Source organism: Lineus longissimus, chromosome 4, assembly GCF_910592395.1.
Source record: "Lineus longissimus chromosome 4, tnLinLong1.2, whole genome shotgun sequence".
NCBI lineage: Eukaryota > Metazoa > Nemertea > Pilidiophora > Heteronemertea > Lineidae > Lineus > Lineus longissimus.
In genome coordinates this window covers 25,323,329-25,340,136 of record NC_088311.1, presented here as the reverse complement: position 1 = coordinate 25,340,136, position 16,808 = coordinate 25,323,329, and the positions used below count along the sequence as shown (strand labels likewise).

The 16,808-nt window shown below is 41.4% G+C and overlaps 1 protein-coding gene across 6 annotated transcripts in view; it reads left to right on the top strand.

Annotated features, from left to right (window-relative positions):
- The window catches only part of LOC135487091 (eyes absent homolog 1-like), a 114,547-nt gene extending 97,739 nt beyond the window's left edge, over positions 1–16,808 (top strand). For 4 of the 6 annotated variants that reach the window (XM_064770445.1, XM_064770441.1, XM_064770446.1 and 1 more), the window contains 9 exons: positions 351–380; positions 584–807; positions 9,726–9,815; positions 10,998–11,056; positions 11,183–11,343; positions 11,573–11,687; positions 12,428–12,549; positions 12,960–13,060; positions 13,370–16,808. In XM_064770445.1, the coding sequence (XP_064626515.1) occupies positions 351–380; positions 584–807; positions 9,726–9,815; positions 10,998–11,056; positions 11,183–11,343; positions 11,573–11,687; positions 12,428–12,549; positions 12,960–13,060; positions 13,370–13,450 (983 nt within the window). In that variant the 3' untranslated portion in view covers positions 13,451–16,808. Of the gene's footprint in view, positions 1–350; positions 381–583; positions 808–9,725; positions 9,816–10,997; positions 11,057–11,182; positions 11,344–11,572; positions 11,688–11,947; positions 12,176–12,427; positions 12,550–12,959; positions 13,061–13,369 lie in introns of those variants that run through there. The other 2 variants (XM_064770442.1, XM_064770448.1) reach the window with 2 other exon arrangements.

Below are 16,808 nucleotides of genomic sequence, written 5' to 3'. Positions count from 1 at the left end.
TCATATTTTATTCCATCATGAAAAGTGTGCTCCAATGAAAAGTGTGCTCCAATGAAAAGTGTGCTCCAATGAAAAGTGTGCTCCAATGAAAAGTGTGCTCCAATGAAAAGTGTGCTCCAATGAAAAGTGTGCTCCAATGAAAAGTGTGCTCCAATGAAAAGTGTGCTCCAATGAAAAGTGTGCTCCAATGAAAAGTGTGCTCCAATGAAAAGTGTGCTCCAATGAAGAATTAAGTACAGTTTGTGTTTTATTGGTGAATGCTGTAAATTGAAAGGAAATGAATGCTTGCACGTGTCGGCTGTATTGAATATTCTTCTCATTTCGGCTATATAATTCCTATATCTTTTCAGAAATCCCAAAAGCACATGCTCTACCTTCAGGTACATATGACTATTTCTATTTTGGCAAGTCCGTAAGGGAATAATGGCTCTTCACAGTGTGAATAGGAGCTCAGCTCCAAGATAATTGTCATCTCCATCACAAATCATCCTCATGTAAGGTCAGAAAATATACTCTCAAATATACCCTTTTCTATGCCAAGGAGGCACCAATTAACTCTATTCAAATTCGTGTATCGTTTCAGTGGACACAAACTTTTCCTCATCAGTACCGAGTCCGTCACCGCCTCTGAAATCAGAAAATGGTAGCCCACGCGGGCGGGGCAGAGGTGGGCGAGGACGACGACAGAACAACCCGTCCCCGGGGCCGGAGAACGACCTGGAACGAGTATTTATATGGGACCTTGATGAGACGATCATCATATTCCACTCTCTACTAACAGGATCTTATGCACAACGATATGGAAAGGTAGGGAGACATCTTATATCATGATTTATGTCGTTTTGTGATCCGAATCATTATTTTACTCTAAGTGCGAGAGAAGTCATTCAGAGCTGCTTTAAACTGCAATGGCCGTCGCATCTCAAGATTCGATTCACTCCACTGGCTCAGCCATGTTATGCCGTTATCTTGCCAGGGTCTTTGACCATCTTGTCTAACCATTCAGGTCCAGAGCAACACCAACGGCTCAATGTGTTTAGCTCTGTCATGCTCAACATTTGCAATGCGATTTCAAGATGCTGTCAGCATATTATGTTGCAGTAAATATGTGCAATAGATAAAGGACTCCACGTTAAAAACTATTCATTTCAACATCAAATCTCTTTCATACATAACATTCATCTCTTCCCGAGTATTTGTTTTTCCGCACAATCGCAGAGTTCTATGCATTCACAGCGAGAAATACGTCATTCTCTTCGCAGTTAAAGAACAATCTGTTTTGACGCATTGAAAGGCCATCCCCAAAGGGTTAAGATAAAGAAAGGGATTACGTAAAGGTGAAGATAATTAAAGAATGGCCGCCTTTCATTATCCACAATCTATTACAAAAATCGCTCCAAAAGGACGCGAAGACAAATTCAGCTCCAACGATATCAAAAGTGCGCTCTCGTGGAAAAATGTGGATAAACAATCAAGATGAATTCCCAAATGTGCCCGAGACATTTCTTTTCACCAAGATGGCTCAAGTGTTTCTCATGGCATATTCATGAAGAAATCGGAGACGCCTCATCGAAGGAACAATGGTGATCACTGGTACCGTTGAGAAAACACGACAAATCTCTAAATGGAGGGAGAAGACTAGAGAAGTCTTGCACAAACTCCGGCTTATCATGTAAGCCGCTTAATGATTCTCTCGTTTGCTCGCCCTAATGAGTACATGCAAACATTTATGGAGAGATTCCACGATGAATTGTCCGGTTTTGGGTTACGTATTAGAACAGCAAAGGCATGTTGTTGGTTGAAAGTACTGATGAGGACTGGCAGGATCAGTGGCCATGTCTTTGGGGTCGTCAAGAGGAACACACACTCATCATCCGCCTTTATTATTGGGGATCTTGGGGGAAATCTTGGACGATTGGAATGAAAGGACTCAGAGGAGTCTGCTATATTTCAGGCTATGATGTGGATGATGTATAGAGAATCATCACAACACTTTTGGGGTCTGAATTCGTTGACTGTCGACTGACTTGGGGGATTATTTTTGAAAGGTTTGATTGGAGCAAAGGACCTGAATGGGGAATATCCCTCCCAAGTTAGCAGAGGCTTGGTGGTGAAAGATATCAATTAGTCAGGATGGAGCCCCATTAAAATGCAAATAACCACAAATAAAGGGGTTAACACCGTTATCACAGCATCTTGAGTCTAGCAACCTCTCACTATGCAGTGATGCAAGCATTCTGACTCCAACAGTAGACAGCCACAAGTCTGACCTGTGACTCTCCAAACAAACTCATGTTATTCTTCTTCCCCTGTTTTACTCTCTATCAACACTGAGCAGAATGTGTTTAGAGAACATTTAATTCAATGTCAACTTTGTTGGTAGGGAATATGGGTTAAGTTCAGTGATAATGCACAAAAGGTTTGAAAACTCAATAGGAGAGGAGGGGGAGGAGCCAGCAGCAATAGTTTGGAAACTAAGGTGAAGTGGCAAGCAGCATCCCCTGGTGACTATACCTTCCAGCACGACTCCAATGACTTCTTGTTCAAGACCTCGGCAGCAGCCACAAGTCTCTCCCATTCTCCTCTTCTTCTGCTTCTGTGTGGTTTACCAAGATTCCTAGGGAATATTGATATGGAGTTATTGCCAAATTATGAAGAACATCATATGATTGCTGAAATCTACATGTAGCCAATGTCACCATCTCAGTGTTTGAACACCATTTGACTGACCAACCTGATCATGTTGTTAGAAACGGGATGCAGATGTTGACACTGATTCATTGATGAGCAACATGCTATTTTATGACTTTGACCTATTTACAGCTGAAAGTAGGTCACACTGACCCTAACAGAATGAGCCATTGCCCCGCCCCATGAAGGAGTGCAAATGGATTCTTCAAAAACTTTAGCGGAACATCTTCTTTTCTGGACGATGCTGGAACTGAAACCAATGCTGTAGGAAGAATCGTGGGCATCTCTGGTTCTCGTTGGCGCTGTGTAGCCACTTTATGTTTTTCCCTCGCCTCATTACCAAGCCTTGTAACCTCTTTATTTCTGTGTTCTGACTTTCTTTAAATTGGGCCCAGTGATTCTCTCAGAGATTCTTCCTGGCAGGTAGCAACGGAGCAGCACCCGCATGAGCAGAGAAACCAGAAATAAATCAAAACTGAATGTCGTTAATGATCATTAAAAAAGTGAATGTTGTGTTGCTTTACTAAGTAAACTACTGTGAGTCAAGCTTCTTTCAAACCATGATGGACTATGCTGGTGTAGTTTGTGGTTAGAGTGACTAGTGGTCCAGTTCCACCCTTCAACTGATGGCAACCCCGCTGATTATAGTCACAACAAAGTGTTCTTGTCTTGTTCTAAACTCCCAGTTGGCACCACATATAATTTGGTCCAACACTCCTTCAGCCTTTAGCTGGCCATGTTCCTTTGTACAAGTGACTCCTGCAAACTCTCAGCTCTCACCCTGCTGTAGGTAATCATCTCACAGCAGCTGGAGTTCTTTGCCCCTTGACAGTGGCCAGCAATAGTTGGAGAAGTGTTTATATTCATCATCTGATTGACTTCTCACTTTATCATTCATGCATTAACTTAATTGGTTCAGGCCTCTAATGTGGTTGCTAGGTACAATCTAGTTGCCATGGTGACTCTAGTCATCCTCTGATTGACTTCTCACTTTTATATCATTCATGCATTAACTCAATCAGACCTAGTAATGCAGCCAAAAACCATAGTTCAGACCTGTCAGACTTGGTCACTGATGGGGTTGCTAGTTTCAATCTCGATGCCATGTTGACACCAGAGTGACACATGCTTCAAAGTGATTTCTAAACTTGGCTAAAGTTATAAAAAGAAGGTTCTCTAACATAGTCTGCCACCATCTTTGTGCTGACTTGGCAGTGAGTGAGATGGTAGTTTGATTGATGTGAACTGCAGCGCCACTTTGGGTGATAATTTATCGTCTGTTTTCATTGATAGCAATCAAATACAAGTGAGAAGTGGTGTCAAAGCCATCAGGTCGTGGTTTCATCACCCTGTTCTTCTGCATTCGAGTGCATGTGTGAAATGTACAAGATGCTCTGCAAATCCTTATAGATTCCATTCCAAGTTACTTTGACAAAGTTCTGTCTGCATGAATGTATAGCTTCTTATGAAAATGCACAGCTTTCTGGGCCAAACTTGCAATGGAGTAAAAATAAACTGGTTCAAGCATAATTTTGTAAAGAGTTTTCTATATGGTTTGTACAGGGGGTTCTGGCAAGGTTGTATGATGTGCCTTTCTCAGCACATGTTGCTAGCAGCCCATAATATTGATGTAAACATGTCAATAGCTGCACCTTATCTCCCACCATCTCCATATAGTACCATTGATCAATTGTTTGTTTATTCAGAGAACACTGCAGCCTCAAACTGGGCCGGCCACATGTCAAACCAAATAATACTCATGTGCTGTAAACTTAATCTTAATTGAAATCTTAATTGTTTGGGTATGTAAGAACTATACAAATCTGTCTCCAGTTTTCAACAGTTGGGGTTGTCCATTTCACTTGAGGGGTGACTTGGTGACATTCTCCTGGGGGAGTTTTCCTTGCCCACTGTTCGGAGAGTGGTGTCCATGTCACCTGGGCACACCTGTTTTGCCGAAAATTACTCAAAAATGATCTCCAGGAACTTTCAGTCAGCTCCTGAAAAATTTTTGAAATTTTTCAGAATTTTTGTAATTTTTGAAATTTTTCAGAATTTTCAAAAATTACAAAAATTACAGAAAAAACCGAAATTTACAAAATTTACAAAAATTTACAAAAATTTACCAAAATTCACCAAAATTTACAAAAATGACAACTCTTTACAGAGCTAGTGTGTGCCCCTTTATAGAAAACTTTGGGAAAATGGTCATAATTGACCGTAAAAAGCACCATGCCCTGTCTTTCTCAACCTGCTGTTGCAAAGGACTGTTGTAGTGTGAGGTCTTTGTCACTTTCTTGGTGGTGATTTGTTGGATAATCTGTTTGTGGTGGATGAGGGCCTTTGTCACTTTCAGGTCCGAGAAGTTTTCCTCGTCACAGCCTCCAATGATCTGCTTTCTTGACACACCTGTTCTGGCCAGAAGTCCTTGTAGGTATCCAATGCAGCCCCATCTGTTGATGCCTGTTCTGGAGAGTGTTGTCCATTTGTTGTTATGGCAACATGCTTCAGCAGCAGGGTTCTCCTTGCACACCTGTTGTGGCACACCTGTTGTGGAGAGTGTTGTCAAGGAAGGGTCAGGTGAAACCAGTTGCTGGGTTATAGTGGGAACCACTGGGAAACCCTCCTGGGTTCACTGCATTTGTCAAGGAAATGCTAATCAACCTCCAGAGAAAACATGATGTCATTGCTGAGTCTGTGAAGTTATGTCATCAGTCTAGACTGAACCAGGTCACGAGGTCAGAGGTCACTGATAGAGTTGACAATGCTTATTGGAGGATCATTGGCACTGCTCAATAGGCTGCCCCCCCCCCCTCATTAGTTGCTGATATGTGTGGCACTTCTGTTATAATATATACTTGGCACCTCTGCTTAGTAGACTGCCTGAATCTAGTCCATAAATCAAACTTTTAATCCAGGATTATAGGGAATGGACTGCTGATCCCAAATCATCAGAATTTTAAAGGTATTTGAATGGACTCAGGTTGTTACTAAATCATCATATGTCATAAGGAGAGACAGGATTGATGATAAACATATCAATACTTCACACCTCTGATGGCCCACTTTATTAATTGTTAGTTTATCTTTCCTTGACATGTACCAGCAGCCATATAAACAAGTCTTTACCAGTCCTTCCTCCTGGCTACAGCTCCCTCCTGGCTACAGCTAAAGTACATTGGATGCTATACAATCCAGGTATATAGCAGGGATTGATGTTAGAAAAGGGGTTTATAGTATGTGTAACATCTTGTGTGGGTTGTTAGCGAGACATTGTCCAGAGTTGTTGTGCAAGTTGTTGTGGTATTTACCAGAATGAATTGAAGACTCATTTCCTTTGAGAATAGCCATGGTGAAGTATTAAACAGAAAGCAATTCTCATTGGCTTCTAAATCTTAATTAATTATCATCTCTATCAATATGCTTGGAGAATGATGATCTTTTTAACACCATTTGAAATCAACAGGACATGGATTCAAGCTCGAGGCCAAATTTGAAATGGACTCTTCAAGTCAACAATGCTTTATCATTGAAATCTGTGGTAATGCACCGATATGTGTTCAACACGATTAATACTATCTTGTTATATTTGCTGTAAAAGAGACGTTTGAGTGTGTTGCCCGAGGCTTCTGGGATTGAAAACTGTGGGAGCGATTGGTTGGCGATACGGTGAATCAAGCTTGTGTCGCTGTATTGATACTTGTTGTATGCCGGGGACGAGTGGTTAATGATGAAACGGTATCTCTGTCACCTCCTGGGCATCGGAGAAGGTGTCAGTCAGATGATGCCAGGCTTCCTCAGTACTTGACTATTATGTTGTCAGAAGTGAAAGTTATATATTCACGAGTTGTTGATAAGCTTGATAAGTGTGAAATATTGGTAAAACGTTTTGCATAATGTTGATTTTATACAAGTTTGATGTCAATTACTTGATGTCAAGCTTATGCTCAGCCTATAGTCCACAGAATCTGTATCTTCAAGCTTATGCTCAGCCTATAGTCCACAGAATCTGTATCTTCAAGCTTATGCTCAGCCTATGGTCCACAGAGTCTGTATCTTCAAGCTTATGCTCAGCCTATGGTCCACAGGGTCTGTATCTTCAAGCTTATGCTCAGCCTATGGTCCACAGAGTCTGTATCTTCAAGCTTATGATCAGCCTATAGTCCACAGAATCTGTATCTTCAAGCTTATGCTCAGCCTATGGTCCACAGAGTCTGTATCTTCAAGCTTATGCTCAGCCTATGGTCCACAGGGTCTGTATCTTCAAGCTTATGCTCAGCCTATGGTCCACAGGGTCTGTATCTTCAAGCTTATGCTCAGCCTATGGTCCACAGAGTCTGTATCTTCAAGCCTTTGATCAGCCTATGGTCCACAGGGTCTGTATCTTCAAGCTTATGCTCAGCCTATGGTCCACAGGGTCTGTATCTTCAAGCTTATGCTCAGCCTATGGTCCGCTGCGGCCGCTCTCGGAATTTTGGGAACTCGAGTGTAAAACTAAGCGTACTTGGGCCAACTCTACGAGATGCATGTTTTACCACTGATAACCCACCACAGACTTGGCAGGGCGATAATACATTGAAGCTTTCAAGAAGATGTACCTGATCTATCAGGAAGATGTACCAGGTACACAGTGGTGATGGCTGACAGCCTGATTGACAGCAAGATGTTCTCAGATGACAGCACAACACTTTTTCTCCAACTCTGGTATAAACCAAGTGCAGTATGATGCCGTGTAGTGGAGGAGCTACACTTCCTACCCATGTTCTCAACTACTTGAATCAGTTTTTAGAAAGCCTGAACATATGGATGTGCCAAAACATCTGAAATCCACTCATTTACCAATAAAATAATGTAATGGTATGGTTCATAGGCTGTGTCAAGATGTGCCTTTTGTCTTGGAACAAGAACAGATAAGGCCAGTGATTATACTGCTTGGACCCAGTTCAGTTGATGGACCATGTTGATTTGGTCCAATTAGTGCTATGTGATGATGAGATCTCCCCACTTCCTGATCAATCAGTGATGGATACCAGCTGGAGAGAATCATCCATAGAACGTGTCAACATCAAAATCGTTTCTAATCCAGGTAAAAAGTGAAGTGTAGAGTTGAAGGCGGGTGGTGTGAGGGTAGCTCAGCCTTCCTGCCTACCACAGTCAACAAGCCTCTACAAAGTTTACAGCTAAACGTTCGCTCCATCCAGACCTGACGCTTTGGATAAAAAACGATTCAGGATCCTCCCAGGGATATCTTGACAGAGATTCAGCATCCTCCCGGGGATCCTTTGACAGAGATTCAGCATCCTCTCAGGGATCCTTTAACAGAGATTCAGCATCCTCCCAGGGATCCTTTAACAGAGATTCAGCATCCTCCTGGGGATCCTTTAACAGAGATTCAGCATCCTCCCAGGGATCCTTTAACAGAGATTCAGCATCCTCCCAGGGATCCTTTAACAGAGATTCAGCATCCTCCTGGGGATCCTTTGACAGAGATAAAATGAAATCTGTTCAGTCCTTTCTTCAACCAAGGTGACTTCAGCCTCAATGGGTTAATTTGAATGTGGTAGTGTTGAGTGTATTGTGGTGTGGCCAAGAAGCGACATTAGCCAACACACAAATGTATGGAGTGGTGAACATTGTTGAATGAACTTCTTTAGACTTGTAATGTTTAATTCATGATCCGCAAACAGACACCCGATATCCCCCATCCTCGCTGCCGCCATCTTGTTTGCCGACTACTTGACGGTTGCCAACCATTTCTTGCAATGGGGAAATTGGCCGTGTTTTCACGGAAAGTAAATTCATTTTCTTTGAAAAAGACGAAAATGTGGTGAATTCACGTTTGGTTTGTTTGCGTGTCGTGTTAGCGTCTGAACATGGTGGAGCGATGGCGAGGGGTTGAAGTGATTGTGAGGGGTCACCACTCAAGTGACTAATGGCAATCACAACCTCAGAGGCTAACCATCGGTTAACCCCTTGCTGGATTCTCACCCACAACCTCTCGGTCAGGAATCCGGCCCTCTCACCACTACGCGACCACACTCCCCAACAGAATGTTCTGTGAAGCTTTGCCATTGGGTTAACATAATTGTTCAATCAGCTTTATAATCAACTCAGACATCATTGAATCTAAAGTAACGTTTTTCTCTGTCTCATAAAGGTAGCCATTGCTTTATTCTTAAAGAACAAAACAACTCTACCCAATGTATGCATCATTCTCAGATGGCAATTTGAGATTTCTCAAAGTTAAAGAAGCCGATTCAAATATCACCTTCGGGTGAAGCATAAACGATTCTTACGGAGACAGAATAAAAGATTTCCTCATAGCATGTCTTGATGAGAGTGGCACGTTTAATGAACCCCAGACCAATTAATTAATGACGTTAACTGAATTCAGAGTGATTTAATCCAATCGTCATTAGGAGTGCTGTGGCCATCTTTAGAGGTGGTGACGTATGGATGGTTGGCCCATCTGGTTCCTACTGCGTGGTAAAACAAAGGGCCGTGTGCACAACCTGCCGCGGGGTTTGCTGGTATTGTGTCTGGGCTTGTCCACATACGCCTCTGTCCTGGAGGTAAAGTTGGCACTATTGATTTGAAATGATTATGAAATCCTTGGTTGGTTGATTCTTGGATGATGTCGTGTGGTTGGGGGCTCGACTGATTCATCCTCAAGTTCCTGTCGGCCCAATTACCGCAAAAAGCAAATGATTAACACAATAAGTTCTAGATTAATGATTTTGTTTGAACCATTCATTAGACGTTTTGATGTCATTCTGATTTCCGGACTCGTTACGAAGTTGAAAGATGACATATAGTTTTAACCATATTTTCATTGCATATATAGAGTTAAATCTTCCATCCAGAACACCTATCTCATCACCTTGTTAGTCAATGTCTTGTGCGAGTAACCTGGCTTGTCGTGCTCAATCTGCTGACATCCTCCTGCAGTCATGATGTTCCTTCCAGAGGCCAGTCCTATGAGTGCCCAGGGCCTGTTTCCACCTTTAACATCTTGTTGCCATTTCTCGTTGCAGGATCCACCGGGCTCGGTCTCTCTGGGATTACGGATGGAGGAGATGATCTTTAACTTAGCCGATACTCACTTATTTTTCAATGATCTAGAGGTCGGTATACCGGTACATATTCCTCTACACACACACATCTCATTGTTTTCATTTCATTACAAGACTTGCTGCTTTTCTTCAAGGCCCAACGACCTGCAGGGCCTAAACATTAGGTTTTTACGTGTTTTTATGTTTGTCGCGTTTCACGTCAGTCGTGATGTCATGCAACACGGCATTCTTCACGTGAATGCAACTTTATTTTTCAGCACTCTGTGCTGTTGTTGGGCCTTGAAGGATAGGGGCAAGTCCATATTAATGTGTAATCTTGTTCAGTTATGATAGAGAGGTTTAGATATCAATTGAGCCAAGTTGTGAGAAGATTGTGCATTATATCGCCACTTTTTAATTGGAATCAACATCATGATGGTGATACAACCCAGGTGTGGCGATACAATATCGCGCAACGTCAGCTGCCAATTGTTTATGTCACTCTTTGGTCTCAGTTTCTAAACCTTTCTATCTCTTGATCTGCATCAAATCTCAGTCATGTAGATGATGAGGGTCATAGTGCCATGATGCCTGAGTATCACAGCGTGCCGTTTCTCATTAATGACGTGCCTGCAACCGTGACCATGATTACCTGTCTTCTCATTAATCCACGAAGGGACATGATTCATAACAATAGCTACACTTCACAGTTCACAGTTGTGATTCACAGTCCAACTGTCCAAATTTACACATTAGCAAAAGCAAATCTGCCTTTAAATAGTCGGGTAATGTCATCATTGGCATTGAAGTCAATCCCAGTGTAAGTTGACATGAAATATTCATACATTCAGGTGGAATTATGCATTGGGTATGGCACATTTTTTGGTGAGGTTGACTCGAGGGAGATCTTGATTCATATGCTGACTAGATCAACTCTTGGGGCATCAGCACATCGCCGACTAAACAATGGTCACTGCACAACTTCAGTATGGTGCTAGATGAGGGATCATGGGTATTCATATTGAAACTGATCAGACATTGAAAAAGGCAATGCCAGTGTGTTATTAACCGTTGAAAAACTGCGGATATTCTGAGAAGATTCTAGAAAATTAACCAAAACATCAAATATGGTGAACCAAACATGCATCTGCATCTAGTTGCAGTATGCCATATGGTGTCGGGATGTTCTATCCTATCCTAGTGGCATGACTCGCAGCCTTCCCAATATTCACCGCATTCTTTGCCTCTTTCCAGGAATGTGATCAAGTCCATATAGACGACGTTTCGTCAGACGATAATGGCCAGGATTTAAGGTAAGCAACGAGATTGAGAACTATATTGTCTCGTTGATTAAGCTCTCTACCTGCCTTACTCATCATAAACAACAGACATAATGACTCTCTCTGATGATAGAATCACCATGTTGTCTTATTTTCCAGTAATTACAATTTCGCCACGGATGGTTTCCATGCGGCTGCCACTAACGCCAACCTTTGCCTTGCGACGGGTGTCAGAGGTGGTGTCGACTGGATGAGAAAACTGGCATTTAGATATCGAAGAATAAAAGAAATATATAACAGTTATAGGAATAATGTTGGAGGTAGGTCATAGTCTCGGACTATGGTGTTGACACTTTACACGACAGAGGATGAAGAGTTTGTCATTACTGCAATCACCTGATTCATCTGAACTGGGAGGCTGGCCCTTCACATCTGCTGCCATCTACACATAGAAGGAGGAACTATATGCCTAGATTGAGTTTTGAGTGAAGACCTTCTACCATCCTCCCACTCATCTGCCGTGCGTGACCTTCTTTACTCTCTTTTCAGGATTACTTGGTCCACAGAAGCGAGAACAGTGGCTCCAGTTACGGCAAGAAATCGAACTTCTTACGGAAAACTGGCTCACTCTTGCACTCAAGGCGTTATCAATCATCAACTCTAGGTAATTATGAAATGCACCCCTAAACGGGATATTTTGGTTGTTAAGCAACCTGTGACAGTTGTAACCTTCGACAGAAAAACTCTTGCTTGCGTTAAGGACCGTGTTGGATCTATGAACCATTGTACAGTCCAAGTTTTGACAGTCGGGACCTGTTCAAATTTGAAGTTTACCGAGGTGACATCACGCTGTAACTGCAAGACTTGTACCGATTTGATGCTATCTTCTATCATCACTAAATCCTGGTCATCTTATTATTCCAGGTCATCTTGTGTGAACGTTCTAGTCATCTTGTTATTCCAGGTCATCTTGTGTGAACGTTCTAGTCATCTTGTTATTCCAGGTCATCTTGTGTGAACGTTCTAGTCATCTTGTTATTCCAGGTCATCTTGTGTGAACGTTCTAGTCATCTTGTTATTCCAGGTCATCTTGTGTGAACGTTCTAGTCATCTTGTTATTCCAGGTCATCTTGTGTGAACGTTCTAGTCATCTTGTTATTCCAGGTCATTTTGTGTGAACGTTCTAGTCATCTTGTTATTCCAGGTCATCTTGTGTGAACGTTCTAGTCATCTTGTTATTCCAGGTCATCTTGTGTGAACGTTCTAGTCATCTTGTTATTCCAGGTCATCTTGTGTGAACGTTCTAGTCATCTTGTTATTCCAGGTCATCTTGTGTGAACGTTCTAGTCATCTTATCATTCCAGGTCATTTTGTGTGAACGTTCTAGTCATCTTATCATTCCAGGTCATCTTGTGTGAACGTTCTAGTCACAACCACACAGCTGGTGCCAGCACTCGCCAAAGTTCTCTTGTACGGTTTAGGAGGAGTCTTTAATATCGAAAATGTATACAGTGCTACAAAAATTGGTAGGTTCTTTGTACTTTGAGAGAGATCTTGAATGGCATCATTAATAGGTGGGTTCAACTCCCGGGAGATCCACAGACTGAGTCTGTGTCCTTGAGCAAGGCTTCTTTCAACCCATAAGTATACATGGGGACTGAAAGGATCAAATGACACGCTGTATGAGCACTTGCTGCTGGAAAGTTTCAGGAGAGACTGAGTGTAACTCCGAGTTTCTTATAAACTTGGACTTCCTACCTCAGATGGCTATGAATAAAACTGGGCTCGAGAAGAGGGATGGATGTATTTACAGATATCCCTTTTCCTAAATCAGCTCTGAATAGCATCTCAACTTGATCAACTTCTTCCAAGGTCAGAGATAATCAATGCCATCCTTCTGTTGAATTTGTAATCACATTTATATTCGCCATTCCAGGCAAAGAAAGTTGTTTTGAGAGAATCGTATCACGGTTCGGTCGGAAGTGTACCTACGTTGTGGTAGGGGATGGGCGAGATGAGGAAGCCGCCTCAAAACAGGTACTGTTATTGAGGATACTTCATGAAACATAGGCCCATTTGCCAACAATTACAGTGGGTAGATCATCTTCTACATGTTGTTTAGTAATCTAGTGACTTGATTGGAAAAGGATTTTGTATGAGGAATATCCCATAACGAAAGTGAACATAGCTGACCAATTGAAACAGGATTTCAACCTATGTTTTAAACCGTAGTGTACTAAAGTGAACCCAAAGTGTGTTCATGCAACGTCTGGTAAAGCTAGTACCGTAAGCTTTGATGAGATGGGAAGATCTGAGGCTTTAATGATAAATACGTTATTCTTTCAGATGAACTGGCCATTTTGGAGAATTTCCAGTCATTCAGACATCGCAGCACTTCACCACGCGTTGGAGCTCGGTTATCTATAAAATCGTTAATGCTATACGGGACACGGTATATAATACGGTATCAGGGAACACTGGAATTACTGAACACTGCAATGATGTAACACTGACTATAAACAATTATCGGATGCAGTTGACGGCTTGACCAGTGTATAAATTATGAAATATACAATCGGGCCCTGTGAATTGCGTTAATTCCACGGAATATGGACTAAATAGTGGATTTTCTCCAAGACACAGGGTACTCCTAATATTTCCAAATCTGGCTATTAATTTGCTCGATGAGACTTGTAGTATATTCAGGATTTTTCATTTTGCTCACAAGGTATTGAGAGTAGAATGTGGCTTTATGGAATAAACGCGATAAGGAATAAGGCCCCAAGTGAAGTGGTAGAGACTGTCAGGTGTGGATGTGCAGCTTTACTCCTTTGGACTCAGTGTTAATGTAACGTGGGACTTGGCGATGACTAAATCGCACCAGTTTTTAAAGTTCCTCACCAATTCATAAAGTGCTAATTCAGCGCATGCAGTCTGAACTATGACCAAAGTATCTTACAAGACCTTTAAAGGAGAGAATCTTTTGATCGAAGATGATGACTTGGTAAATGGTATGAACAGTTAAGATGAACTATCAGTTGGCGTGATCTGTTTTATAAAAGACTAGTTTTATGGACTTCTGCGTGATTATAATTCTGCTTTCTGGGTGCAAACCAAAAGCCAGTTATCATAGAGGAAAAAATCACTGTTTATGTTCACATTTAATATATGACAGAAAAAGGTGGAAATTGAATTGGAGGGCGATCTTGTGGAGGGATATAGTTACCTATAAAGGTTCAAGTTAAGGAGGGAGATCTTGTGGAGGGATATAGTTACCTATAAAGGTTCAAGTTAAGGAGGGAGATATTTATGTTGGAATTTGTCGAATTTTATATATTTGTGAGTTTCACCAGAGCAAGTAACATTCTTTCATTCCCGTGTCACCAATCACTAACATGACCAATGAGCTCAAGTTGCTAACACCTGAATGCCTCACTCACTATCAAAGATGGCTTTATTTTGCTGTCCCGAGTTTCAATCGTCACTGGTAATTTCAAAAGGAAGTTGGTATCGATTGTGAAATGGGATGCGCCTTTATAGAGAGGTGTCCTATGGCAGAGGTGTAGACCAGTTTTCTTATACAAATACCATGTGTGGGAATGGATCGTTGTTTTGTCAAGTTGAGATAGTTTTAGTCATATTGCAGATGACTTCTGTCGGGTACTTGAGTAAGTGCCAACGACTTAACCAGCTTTGGAAGCAGAGTGCTGGGCTTCAGGTTGCTCCGGCCACATAGCTGGCCACATGTTGATGGACCCCAGAGGGACGGGACATTGCTAATTCTGCTCGTTAATCACACGCTGATATATTTTGTATAAACATATCAAAATAATCGCGGCTCTCCCTGGGGTTGTGTACATCTGGTAACATTCTGATCCATCCCCTCACATCGATTAGGTCTTGTCTTCCTCCCACTTGAGTCGGCCAAATCTTCTACTGTTCAGGAAGAGCCTCAAAGAATATTACTTCTAATGTTGTTACAGGTCTACACAATTGTTATTAAAGGCAAACAATCACAACTCCTGAAAAGTTTCCCTGTTTTCAAGGAAACTGTGTGCGTAAACCTATATTCCAATGAGTTCTTTTCTTATGGAGGTGTTCCCATCTATGAATTCAGTGGTTACTGATGAAATCCAAATGAAACGAACCGAAATGAAAATGGACTTTTCCGATTGACTGCAGTATTCTGATAACCAAGTCAAAGTTTACAGTTGACAGTCGAGGGACTTTACACCTTATCTCGGGCGTAGCTCCCATAAGCATGGAACTTGTAAACAACCTGCATGATGAATTTAGCTTGATCCAATTAAACAGCCAATTATAAATTCGGGTACCAGATATCCTTACTTAATTGCTCTTTCGATGAGTATGTTCTTCCTATAACTTCAGAGGGTGCTTTTCAAAGGTTATTACATTTTGATGGTTTCATTGTGTGTTTCATCAGCAACCAAATCAAATCATGTATAAAGCCAATTGTACGAGTATTTCATATTGTTGTAGATAGCTAAATGCTGGTTGAATTTAAGTCTGTTGCAGCTCAAGTTGACCAGCTTTCCCTTTGTATTCAATATATCAATGTACAGGAATGTCTGGCAATCTTCATTGCAATGGACTTCAGTGTAGTGTTTGGTATAAATGTGTACACATCTCAATGTATTCACACTGGTTAGTGCAATATCTTTATTTCAAAACAATTCACAAACACCAACGTTTCCCAGATTTATGAAATTTTGAAATTTACAAAGTCTTCTTGAAATTAACAAGTGCTATACTGGTGTTGCAATGGAATCACAATTCTGTCTTTTTTAATTGATTGTGTACAGATCTTTTGACCTTGACATGAAGAAGCATGGTACATGGATTTTGATCATCGATTCTGTCATGGTGAAATGAATTGTCAACAAACATAGTATAGAACAGAAAATCATGCAGATATTTACAACTTGCTGTTACAAAGAAAGTCCTTTCTAGGCTCTCAGTGCTTTTATATTGGCATAAACTTTGATCAGAGTTTGTGACCTAAACAAGGTCATCCACAATTTTCATTGGCAGGTAGATTGGTGACAAATGAAATGTTTGTAAGATGTAATTGTTGTAGCATATCATATAGGTCCATAGTAAATGTAAAAGTTCTGTAAGGCATTTTAGGTATAGAGAGCACAAACTATAGGTGGCGCCACCGGGCGCTGGTGTAAATAGCTTATGTTAATTATTTTATGTTTTACGAGCAAGGTGCTGTAAATTCGGTTGATGGTTAACTGCCCCTCTCAGACATGTCAATTTCCACATACTTTTCTACTGTAATGTGTCATTGTACCATCCAATTTAAGCACCCGTTGAAGAAGAGCAACTTGCGATAATTATCATTACAATGAGCGATAAAAAGATTGCTTGTGTGCGAATAATATTGGTAATCAATTAGTCTTCGGTCCTCAACTTACCCATAACCCCTATATGAAGTCAGTTGCTCTGCCGTAGGTCAACAACAGGTAACAAATCGTCTGACCAGCAGATGCCATGGCGGCCACATCCAATCTGACTGATTACTTGTGCCATCTATATTACACGCTGATTACATCTCTCTGGCTGCAGTGAAACATTTTCAAACTTCCTGAGTATTTTGTTCATTAGATTTCATTTATGCTGACAGATTGTTTTGAACCGACAGTACAGTTACCTCAGCTCCAGGTCAGAACAACCATCTACAGGAACCTTTTGGTCGGACTTCCAAATTTACAGAACATGTATATTCTGAGCATATCCTTCAAACTATCATTAGGCTGGG